Source organism: Mustela erminea, chromosome 1 (assembly GCF_009829155.1).
Source record: "Mustela erminea isolate mMusErm1 chromosome 1, mMusErm1.Pri, whole genome shotgun sequence".
Classification (NCBI taxonomy): Eukaryota; Metazoa; Chordata; class Mammalia; order Carnivora; family Mustelidae; genus Mustela; species Mustela erminea.
In genome coordinates this window covers 114,192,136-114,204,891 of record NC_045614.1, presented here as the reverse complement: position 1 = coordinate 114,204,891, position 12,756 = coordinate 114,192,136, and the positions used below count along the sequence as shown (strand labels likewise).

At 38.7% G+C, this 12,756-nt stretch overlaps 1 protein-coding gene across 2 annotated transcripts in view; it reads right to left on the bottom strand.

Moving 5' to 3' along the window:
* PARL (presenilin associated rhomboid like) overlaps window positions 1–12,756 on the bottom strand; it is a 53,011-nt gene that overhangs the window by 13,422 nt on the left and 26,833 nt on the right. Inside the window, exons 5-7 of one of the 2 annotated variants that reach the window (XM_032339381.1) lie at window positions 8,089–8,184; window positions 7,350–7,499; window positions 5,345–5,415 (exon numbers count right to left, since the gene is read on the bottom strand). In XM_032339381.1, coding sequence (XP_032195272.1) covers window positions 5,345–5,415; window positions 7,350–7,499; window positions 8,089–8,184 — 317 coding nt within the window. The remainder of the gene's footprint in view (window positions 1–5,344; window positions 5,416–7,349; window positions 7,500–8,088; window positions 8,185–12,756) is intronic. The other variant, XM_032339390.1, reaches the window with a different exon arrangement.

The following is a 12,756-nucleotide window of genomic DNA, read 5'->3' as shown; positions in this document are numbered from 1 at the left end:
GACTACCCCCAAGCAAAGATTCTTTATTTTTACCTTTTCTAGTCAGAGGCTTTAAGAGTATAATGAAAATGGACCCTTCCTCCTCAGAAAAATTTCACATTCATATATACCTTAGATGCAATTTCAGGGAGTCAAACCCAATTCGTGTAGACTCTAGACATCTGCCTCCACAGTTAGAGATGAAGATCTTTCTTTTTTTTTTTTTTTTTTTTTTAAAGATTTTATTTATTTATTTGACAGAGAGAGAGATCACAAGTAGGCAGAGAGGCAGGCAGAGAGAGAGGAGGAAGCAGGCTCCCTGCAGAGCAGAGAGCCCGATGTGGGACTCGATCCCAGGACCTGAGATCATGACCTGAGCCGAAGGCAGCGGCTTAACCCACTGAGCCACCCAGGCGCCCGTGAGATGAAGATCTTTTATTCTCCACCAATAATTTATGTTCACTGGTTATGTACTTGCAATCAATATGTGCATATAATTTTTTGCGTCATAAGTAAATTTTCGTAATTCTTTAAGATTTTATTTATCTGACAGAGAGAGAGACACCGAGAGAGGGAACACAAGCAGGGGGAGTGGGAGATGGAGAAGTAGGCTTCCTGCTGAGCATGCAGGGCTTGATCCTAGGACACTGGGATCATGATGGACCTGAGCCGAAGGCAGATACTTAACAACTGAGTCACCTAGGCGCCCCTCCTAATTCTTTACATAATCTTCATATAATTGTTCACATGTGTGATTTTTTCGCACTATGATTTTTAAATGAATTTGCTCTAAGGGGCTTTGTGTTTCCACAAGCTAATGAGTACAGCTAAAAACCCTGGCATTACATATGAAACAAATGTAAGAAGACTCTAAAAGGCTGAGAGAAGAAAGGAACCCTGGCTGGAACCCTAAGGAATGACACAGTGGTGAGTCCCCTGGGTTTTCTTTGGACCTCATGTAACTCAGACTTGGCTCTGGAGAAGCTCTTCACCTGGAAATACCAAAGAACTCAGACAAAATGGGTCCATCCCCACACCCTAAAATGCTATGGCCAAAGGGTCAAAAAAAGGTTGCCTAGCAAGACAATCAACTTTTAGATAACAACCACTCTATTACAACCAAATACAAAAGAACAAGCTATGGCCCAATCCTCATCAACAAAGGCTGAGCGGAGAGCCTAGGCTTCTACCCTTGCAGACTGCAAGCCAGCATCCCATCACTGTTGATAGGGTAGTCAGTGGAGGCCATGCCGGCAGCAGTAACAAGGCACCCTGTTCCTCCTCGTTGGGAGAGGTGTACAAAGGAGGCTAAATTCCCAGGCCTGCCCTTTAATAACAAGAGCCCTCGTCCCCTCGGTGTCAAAGGAGGCTGAGTGGGAAACCTGGACCTCCACACCTCATCAGACAATAATGGTCAACATACCCCTTCCCCTCATCAGAGCAGTGTCAGAGGGCAGCCTGATAAACAGTAGATTTAAATAAAATTCAAAGTCTCATAATATCCAAAATGTTCAGGTTTCATTTAAAAAATCACTCACCATACCAAGAACCATAAAAATCTCAACTTGAATGAGAAAGGACAATAGACCCCCACAAGATGGATATTAAAAATGGCTGACAGTTTATCTTTTACTTTTTTTAAAGGTTTTATTTACTTGAGAGAGAAAGAGAGTGGGAGCATGCAAGCAGCAGAGAGGGAAAGGGGGAAGGGATCTCAAGACTCCCAGCTGAGCACAGAGCCCACCCGAGGCTTCATCCCATGGCCCATGAGATCATGACCTGAGCCAAAATGAAGAGTCAGATGCCCAAATGACTGAGCCACTCGGGGCCCTGTCTGACAGGCATTTTAAAACAGCAATTATAAAAATGCTTTAATGAGCAATTACAAACATGCTTGAAACAAGTGAAAAATAGCACAGAAATAGAAAAGCTCAAAGAAACAGAAGACACAATGAACAATGTAAACTTTAGAACTGAAAAACACAGTGCCCTAATTAAAAACACTCAATAAATGGGCTGAGGCAGAAAGGAAAGGACAAAGAAAATAATCATAAATCTGAAACAGAACAGTAATTACCTAGTCTGGACAACAGAAAGACAAGACTGAGAAAAACAAATTTCAGGGATCCATGAGATTATAAGTGATCTAATGTCATGTTATCAGAGTTCCAGAGGAGGGAGAAAGGGTGAGGCTGAAAAAGTATTTCAAGTAGTAATGGCTGAAAGTTTCCCAAAAGACAAAAACTCTAGATTCAAGAAGGTAAGCAAACTTCAAACAAGATCAACACAAAGATACCCATGACAAGACAGGGTCAAACTTCTGAAAACTCAAGAAAAAGAAAAAAATCTTCAAAGAGACCACAACACCTTCCCTATAGGCAAAAAGCTATTTGAACAACACAGGATTTTTCTTCAGAGACTATGGAGGCCAAAAAGAGTGGCACATTTTTTAGGTGCCAAAAGAAATGTCAGCCTCGGGCGCCTGGGTGGCTCAGTGGGTTAAGCCGCTGCCTTCGGCTCAGGTCATGATCTCAGGGTCCTGGGATCGAGTCCCACATCGGGCTCTCTGCTCAGTGGGGAGCCTGCTTCCTCCTCTCTCTCCCTGCCTGCCTCTCTGCCTACTTGTGATCTCTCTCTGTCAAATAAATAAATAAAATCTTAAAAAAAAAAAAAAGAAAGAAAGAAATGTCAGCCTGGAATTTTTTATCCAGTGAAAATATCCTTCGGAAAGGAAGGGCCAGACATTCTCAAAGAATAACCTAAGAGAATTTATCACTAGCAGACCTACTGAAAGAATGGCTAAAGAAAATTCCTTCAATAAAATGAAAATGATAGATGGAAGAAATCTTAAAACATCAGGGCAGAAGAACAATGGAAAAAGTAAAAATTACGCATAAATACAAAAGTTTTCTCCTTTGCTGGAAATTTTCTAAATGATGCGTAGTGGCTGAAGCACATATAGTAAGAATAGTGGCCAATATTCTAAATGTATGCAGAGGAAATATTTAAGATAATTATAATTTGAGGAAGATACAGGAATGAAAATGGAGGTAAGGTTCACTTCATTCAACCACCACACAACAGACTGTGGTGAGTGATATATATACATATTGCAATACCCAGAGCAGCCACTAAGAAAGTCATACAAAGAGATACACTCCAAACACTACAGATGAATCAAAATGAATTCCAAATGAATCAGTTCTAGTGACCATTTTACCTGCAACCCTGTAGGAAGAGACTAAAGATACTTTCTTAATTTAGCAGCTAATTTACTTTATGTACAGATTAAATCAGTGATACTGAAATCAATGAAGTTATAGTAAGTTATGTTGGTGAGCAAATCTGGCCTATTAATAAACTACAACATAAAGTGAAAAAAATTTCTCTAACACTCTAACAAATGCTGTTTCCTACAACAAACACTTTTCCTGTTATAACAACTTTATTTTTTTGCAGTGTTCGAAGATTCATTGCTTATGTACAACACCCAGTGCTCCATGCAATACAGGCGCTCCTTAATACCCACCACCAGGCTCATCCTACAATAAACATTGTATTGATCTCTGCCATCTCAAGGTTAAGGGCTACATTCACAGACAATAAACTTCTGAAAAGCAGACTAGAGAAAAGCTTCCTACCAATAACTACTAAAAAACAATTTTTAAGTGAGATTCAGAGTACACAGAGCTCTAGCTAAACAAAACCCTTACCAAAATCCAGTCAATATTCTTGCTCCCTAATGCCACTGTTAATTGACAAGTATTCTTCAATAGTCCCCTTCACCCTTTAACAAAGGATTACAATGAAGCCAGTAAGACCAATATTTCTTATTTTCTAACATAACTTTGCCAATAGTATTTTATTCCTGGTGATTTTGTTTTCTTTAATTATGGGTGACAATAATTTTATCCTGGCGTGGCTCTACAGAATTTCGATGACTAAACAGGAACTCCCACTACATTTCCTAGTACATGCTCCTTATTATGCTAAGCTTTCTAAGCACACGTGCACTGCAGATCTGAAAGAGGTGTTATTCCCATTTTATATACAGAAACTGAAGTTCAGAGAGGTTCAGTAATATGATCTAGAAATCACAGGTAAGCGAGGTGGCTCAGTCGGTTAAGCGGCTGCCTTCGGCTCAGGTCATGATCCCAGGATCCTGGGATCAAGCCCCGCATCCGACTCTCTGCTCAGCCGGGAGCCTGCTTTCTCCTTTCTTTCTGCCTGCCTCTCTACCTACTTGTGATCTCTGTCAAATAAATAAATAAAATCTTTAAACAACAACAACAACAACAAAAAAGAACACTCAGCCTTTTTAGTGTGTATTATGTATGTATACAATGTTTTCTCCTCCAATTAAAGTCAAAGTCCTTTTCTGTTTCATCCCAGTTGTCTTCGTTGCCTTCATATATCAGGTGCTTAGTTGGTTAATGAGGTAAAGGATAGGGTATGAAATACGTAAATTGTACTGGCACTAAATTTTATATATAAAACATTCCATGAAGGCAAAAAGAGGTGCTTAAGAAATCAAGTAGGTGATAGGACAAGATACAGGTCTCAGGAAATTAAGTACACACAAATCTGAGGAACACACACATTATGGGATGATAACATTAGAATTATTTTTCTAAAAATGAACCTTCAAAAAATTTCTTCAAATATGAAACCCCTATTTGAATGTATTTAAGTGATTTGCATTTAAATATGTACAAAATGAATGTGTAGTCTTTAGAGAAATGTTATGCAAAGATTTCCATGTGCCTAGAAATCTGCCATTAAACTCAAAAGAAAACACATTTGTGCTTTTTTTTGTGTTTTTGTTTTTAAGCATCCAGAACATAACTCCTAAAGACGGGAACTGTGAACATCGTGCTCACCGGCTATATCCCCAGTCTCTAGTACAGTGTCTACTAGTCTAATCTGTGTAGCAAACACTCAAATAGGGACTAAACAGAAGAACAGAATACCAGAATCAAATTTGTAATTATTTTCAATTTTCCAGTGCTAGATTAGGCTCCTTGGTTTCTGGAGACTGGACACCCACTGTTCTGACTACTCTACTTGATTTGTACTCTTCCAGTAAGTATATATATATGACCAACAGTCAAAAGCTAGCCTGAAGTTTACAAGGCTCTACAGATGTATGAATTCTAAATTAGATACAGATTAGCATTAATGTAATTAGTACTGTTACAAATGTTAATTTGTTGGCTTTGATAACTGTACTGTGGTTCTGTACTTAACAGTAGGGTAAAGGGTACATAGAAGTCATTGTGATAATTATGTGACTTTTCTGTAAGACTAATATTATATCAAAATGCATAAAAACTAAATTAAGAAAATTTACATTAGAAATACTTACTGCACCAAGTGATGGTCCATATCTTCCTGTGGCAACTTTACACACATAACTGACAAAATTGGAAATAACACCTGGGAAATAAGTCATATTTTGATAATTTCAGTGAGGTATAAAAGTAGTTTCCATTTCTGATGCCCAACTCACAGAGACTAAGTGACGGATTTCTACCTAGGTCAGTACAAGGTGCATGAATACCTACACTATCACTTCAGATATTTATAAAAAGAAGTCTGACCAACTGCACAACTTACTCAATGACATAGGGTCATTCACTTTACTTCTCAGTTCTCACTTTTCTCATCTATAACAGGAAAGAGACTAGTTCCAAACCCATCAACTGTCTGGGAATCCTCTGGGCTGCACTCCAAACACTAAATCAGATTCTCTGGAGTGGGACCAGGGAATCTATATTTTACTCGGCTTGCCAAATGACTCTGCTGCAGATCTAGACTAGATGATCTTTTACAAGTCCCTGTGGTTCCAATGTCATCTAAGATGAATGTGGCTCATTTCTAAAACTTCCTAGAGAGCAGGAATTAGCAGCACCTGAAACAGACCTGTTTGTACCTACAACAATACAACTAGTACATGGGGAAAGAACTATACGCTTCTGTACAGGCCAAAGATGTTGCTCAGTTTCTAGTACTGAGGGATCAGATGCATGATATTTGAATAAAACTGATTAATCACCCATCCTGGGCCTTGTGGTAGATGCTTCTATTTAATCCTTTCCACAACCCCATGTCACGAAAGAATAAGTATCAATATCTTCAGAGAGTGTATAGTCTTTTCTGCAAAATCAGATGGCAAGTAGCAGAAATAGGGTCTAATAAAACTAGGTCTTCTGACCTCAAGCTCTCAAGTGCTTTTTTCACACTACAGTATGATTCCCAAATAAACTTTTTATTTTATTTATTTATTTATTTTTCCACACATGCCTCATGTGACATGGTCTTTAATGGCAGCACGGGGGGGGGGGGGGGCGCAGCAAACTGGACTGAAGTTTTTTTTTTTTTCCAAACTTTTTATTTTTTAAAAGATTTTATTTTTCTGTGAGAGAGAAAGACAGCATGGGGGTGGGGAGAGGCGCAGAGCAGGCGAGGGAAGCAGACTCCAGAATCATGACCTAAGCTGAAGGCAGACACTTAACAGACTGAGCCACCCAGATGCCCCAATATACTGTTTTTAAATGAATGGACTTCAGCGGTGCCTGGTTGGCTCAGCCAGAAGAACATGTCACTCTTGATCTCAGGGCTGTGAGTTTAAGCTCCATGTTGGGTACAGAGATTATTAAAAAAACAAAACAAAACCTTAAATTATTTTTAATTAAAAATAAAGGTATTTCAGAAATGAATTTTTATGCTGTGTGTTTTTTAATTAAGTATATTTTGCAAACAGGTAAAATTTAACTGACCACTTGTCAGTTTAGTAGCATCTAGGAACCTAGAATCCAATACTACCACTTCCTAATTGAAATCAGGAAATGATGTTATCTCCAAGACTGACTGGAGTGGTTCCAAACTAAGATACATGCTTGCAGAATAAATTCATTCTTGATAGTTTAATTATTACAAAGTTCTGATCTAAAGCTTTCTGGAAAGTGAACACACTGTGGTAAATGAGCTTAAAGTTATTTAACAAAGATCCAGATGATTGAGACAGCCAGAGAGTCTGGGAAGCACCTATTTATAAAACGGTGGATCTGAGCTAAAGAAACCAAGGCCTAATGAGATAAAATGACATTCTTAAATTCTATACTAAACCTTAACTCCTGTCTATCCTGACTTAAAACTAAACATACCTAAATAATCTAAAAAGAAACCAGCAAAATGAGAAGCATAAAAGATAAGCCCGCTGGTCTGTGATATCCTTCTCTATATAGTTTGTACAATTCTCTATACACAAACTTCATGTGTAGAATATGGCTATAATCATTCCCTTCCTTCCTACTCCAGGTAGGTAAAGTGCTTATACGCTGAAAGATCCCCAGATTAAAGCTTTTTACCTGCAGATAAGTAAACTGCCATGAACTGCTCTTGACCCAGAATGTTCACTATGCTGGAGGAGAAGCTCCACAAAACATACATATTTGCAGCCATGTGAAACAAGGAGAAATGACTGAATGTTGACAGCAACATTGGAGAACAAAGGACCTCTATAAGAGGGGAAAAAAAAAAGTCTGGTAATCACAGGACACACAGCCATGATCTAAATATGATCTGTTTTAGATTTTTTTCATTACTATTATGAAAAACTCAAAATAAGAAGCAAAAACAGAGCCAATTAAAAAGTTTAAATAAGATGGTTTACCATAGTATTTTTCAAGGTGGTAAAAACTTATCTTAAATTTCTTCTATTTAGTAAGTACCCAATAAAAATTCTCAGTTCAATGAAAGCAACTTTTCCTTATGGCAAAAATTACCTAGAAAAAGTATTAGTAAGCTATTTTTACTACAGATATGAAGTTGTATAACAGTATCCTCCCAAGAGCAAACTTGTAGTGATCATAGATCTTGTGTCATTAAAAAATACATGTCTACTATGTACAAGATGCATTTTAAGTACCTGGGACATAAGACTAAGATAGATGAGGTCCCTTTCCTCAAGGAACTTACAGTCTATCTTCTGGATTTTGCTTATAATTTTTGACAAGTAACTCATCCTTTTTATAGCATTTCAATTAACATAAAACCTATTTCTTTCATATTACCTCTACCTCAAAATAAAGTCATGAGAAGACTTACTTGAGGCTGGGTTGGATGTGAAATATCTGATCATTGTCCGCTGTAGAGAAGGTACTCTCCATAAACAGAATACAAAAACATTTGCTGCTATGATACCTACAAAATAAAAATATATAATTTAGGGACTTTAAAAATAGGAAGAAAGAAAGTCTGAAAGTCCACCTGAATAAGATTTTCTACCACAATTATTTAAGAATATTATATACTCGGTGGGGGGGTAAGGGAGGGCAAGTTAAGGAAAGTAAGTGAAATCAATGTTTTCAAGTATCAAACTATATGCACTGGTGCAGTCGGAAAATTCCTAGGAAACTGCAAATGTCCTAGAAGCCGACTTCCTTCACTTAGATCCGTATTTTTACTTCTACAGAATAGTTTACTCTTCTCAATAAACAACAATCAGATCTATAATTACCGTTTGAAAATGGCCAAGCCAGAGACAAATAATGTACAGAGTTAGGTCTTTGGCCAGGACCAGAAAAGCTACACTATATAACAAGCTTCTTTTTCCACAGGGAATAATATACTTCTTAAACTTATAGAAATATCTATGTATCATCTGGATAAATGAAGATCCACTTGTCTGAGAAAAATACTTGTCAGATAAGAATTCAGGAATAAGCTGGAAGAATTTTCCAACTGCTATTGAAGCTGTTTACATGTGGGAGTTGGATGACCATTCCGTTTTTCCGCAAGAACTAATGTTGCTGGAACTACCACTAAATTGAGTAGGTTTATTATTTAATGATAGAATTAACTATTCAGTTACATTTTTGTGAAAAATCAAGTTTTTCTTAAAAACTACAAACTTTAAAAAAAGACATTAATTTTAAGGCACCACAACTCCTTGCCCATGTACTTATCTACTTGAATTAAAGGAATTTAAACATTTACTCATTCCTCCAGTTCCTTTCAGCAATAGGCAGCTAGCTCTTTCACCTTCTTCAGTGACAGTAAGCACTGATTCCAGTAACAGCCTGGTAAGAGGATTTATTTTAGAAGATATTCATTGTATGATCCCCACCGGCTGCTAAGTCTTGGAGTTACTTTTGGCTTTCTGTGTTTGCTCCCTCTGTAAGGCTCTCAGCTGTACCTCAGCATTACTAGTCTCTCCAGGTTTTGCTCTCCCCATTTGACCATTAGGTAGGAAAGGAAGCTACCATTTTTCACAGATTCACAGATTCTCTCCATTTTAGTATCTGTAATCAGAACGCATCTTACAACTGGTGGTGCGTCACAACACTTTCAAAGATGGTGAGGACATTACTCATGAAAGGATGCGGAAAAGAGGTCACAAGCAAGGCAAGTAAGAGGACTATGTATACCTCCCAATGAGGAGCCTGAAACCCTGGGCAAGTAGGGTGGGCAAAAAAAGGGTGGAGCCTCCTCAGATGGAGCAATAGATCTCAGAAGGTTTATCCTAAGGAAGTGAGCAGTGATTAGTGCTGCTCGGGTTTTCTCAGTTTCTCGTAGAAGAGTTACACATCTTTATTACCCAGAGAATTCTCTGAGGTCTAGGCTCCTGTACATAGTGACTGGTATCTTGACATAAAGAAGCCCTGAGGATAGTCTGGCCTCAGGCTTCCATGATCACAAAGATAATCAGGGCTAAACAGTTAGCTCCAATTGTGGTACAATGCAAAGAAAGCAAGATGGGGTTCCCGATCCTGCCTGCTAGGCTGGAAAATGGCAACCACTAACCTATGTGTTGCGCAGGCTACTTTCTGAAACCAGTGACAGCACCCACTTCTGGAAACTGCAAGCACCACAGCACTGCACAGAAGTAGAGTGTGTCTCTGGCTGAAGAGATTACAACCAAGGAAAAGACTTACAAAAGGGTAAGATAACCAAAGATATCAAGGTTAACAGTAATCAAAGAGTTATCATCGCCAAGCATTCAACCCAAATGTAAGAGGCCTTTTTTGGTAAAACATGACAGGATATTGGCACTGAACACATTGTAGTTAAACCCCTCACTTCATAAACCTGTGGTCCACGATTAAGAATCCCATCAGTGAACAATAAACATACATACCCAAACTACGCACACAAATCACTGTAATATGTTCACAAATTAAAAAGAAATTACAAAACTAAAATGCAGTTATTTTCCTCCATGCATATCCTATTTTGAAGGTCAATTATAGATGAGAAAACTTAGGCTCTAAAAGATACAAATTTTCAGAGGCAAATTCAGTGGCCAAGCCAGAATTCCTAACCTAGGGCTCTTTCTACTATACACAAAGACATGGATAGCCAACAGGATTTCTTTTGACCCTGGTCACTCTAGGACTTCAGACCAGACAAAGGGGCTTTTTATCTTGGAAACAGCATGGTTGGTCCCCAGAAGCCAGTGTACAGGAGAGGATATGTGGTAATCCTAGGCCAGAAGCAGCACTGCGCATTATCTAAAGAAATGGGTAAAGGAGCCCAGCAGAACTGACTCTGTCTTACTTATACTATAACCAAGGCAAGAAGCCTAACCCTCCTCAGCCTCAGTTTCCTCTTCTGTAAAAAAGGGGTAATAAAATCTACTATAGAAAAGTTCAGTGCTGATTAAATGAGAAAACATAATTAAATGCAGCAGTCACACAGTGAAAACACATAAATGAAAGGGAATGGCCTTTTCTAAAGTAGAAAGTGGATGTGCCACTTAGTTCCTTTGTGGTCTGCATTTCATCCCCTTCACTTTAGTTACCTCATTTGTAAAATGGGGATTTTATATATATCTTATAAATCTTATATATCTTCCTGTATCTTATAAAAATTGTAGTGAAGCTTTAAAAAAAATACTATATGCACTTTGTGTGCAGAAACTCAAATAATGGTTCCTTTCTCCTCCTTTTCCTTTGAGAAGTAGAACTGCTTAAGGCCTTTGCCTGTATCTCCATTTAGAAGGAGTGTTACTCTCCTCCTGACCCAGTAAAACTCTTGGACAAGTCTGACACTGCTGATTTGGGAAGTTTGCTGCTGCCTCAACACCTACCTTTACCAAGCAATGGATTACATTAGTGACCATAATGAAGTAAGGACCTTGAAAAATTCTCTCCTTCACAAAGCAATGAAAAAATTGGCAAAAACTGTCAGAATCAACTTTTTCAGAACTCTGGAAACTAACTAAAGGCTTACAGCAACTCAGCATTTAAGAAAAATGGTGAATCTCAATAGGAACAGCAAATTTGGGGCATTTTAACTTGCCCTGGTTCCATCCCTTACTTTTCAGCTACAAGTTGAAGCTGTAAGCTATGAAAACAATCCACATTTCCCATGGAGCCCCAAAACCATGAGAGGCAGCACAGGAAACTGGAACTCTTTCAAAGCCTCATTCCCAGAAATTGTCACTATCTGACCTATCTGTAAATAGTTCCCTGCAAGACCCCACTTGCAAGGCTGTCTATATTTGACTTGATTGGATCCTCAAGTGCAAAATTCCTTTTTCCAGGGGGCATTTGTCAAAAACGATTACAGGCGGGTGTTTTAAGTTCATGGCTGCCTAAGGTGGTGGATAATATTTGGAATAAACAAAAGACCAAAAACCTTAAAAGGAAAAGTGAGGAATGAAATGTCCACAGGAGCTTATACCTCAATACATTCCTGGGATCTTGTACACCATAAGCGTAACAAGAAAAAAAAGACTTTAAGACATTATTTGTTACGAGACACAAAGGACACTGTATAATGATAAAAGATGTAACATCTTCTTGATATATCAATATAGCTATTATAAACATACATGCTCCTAACAATAGAATCTCAAAATATATAAAGCAAAAATTAAACAAAAGGGAAAAATTAACAGTTCAACAGTAATACCTGGAGACTTCAATACCTTATTTGCAATAATAGATTAGATGATGAGCAAGGAAACAAGTCTTGAAGAACACTATAAACCAACTAGGCCTGACAGACATCTATAAAAGACTCAACAGGTTCGCCTGGATGGCTCAGTTGCTCAAGTGTCTGACTCCTTTTTTTTTTTTTTTTTAAAGATTTTATTTATTTATTTGACAGGCAGAGATTACAAGTAGGCTGAGAGGCAGGCAGAGAGAGAGGAGGAAGCAGGCTCCCTGTTGAGCAGAGAGCCCGATGCGGGGCTCGATCCCAGGACCCTGGGATCATGACCTGAGCCGAAGGCAGAGGCTTTAACCCACTGAGCCACCCAGGCGCCCCTAAGTGTCTGACTCTTGATCTAAGCTCAGGTCTCGATCTCAGGATGGTGAGTTCAAGCCCCATGTTGGACTCCACACTGGGGGTGAAGCTTACTTTAAAAAAACAAACAAGAAAATACATTTTTGGGACACCAGCTGGCTCAGTCAGTAGAGCATGTGACTCTTGATCTTGGGTTTGTGGGTTTGAGCACCACACTCGGTGTGGAGATTACTCAAAAATAAAACCTTAAGTGGCCCCTGGGTCACTTAGCTGGTTAAGCATCTCCCTTTAGCTCAGGTCATGATCTCTGGGTCCTGGGAGCAAGCCCCACGTTGGGCAGGGAGTCGCTACTCCCCCTCCCCCAACTTGTGCTTCCTATCTCAAGTGAATAAATAAAATCTTAAAAAAAAAAAAAAAATTGGGGGGGCCTGGGTGGGTCAATTGTTAGTGTCTGCTTTCCACTTGGGTCATGATCCCAGGGTCTTGGGATCAAGCCCCATATCCACGGAGCCTGCTTCTCCC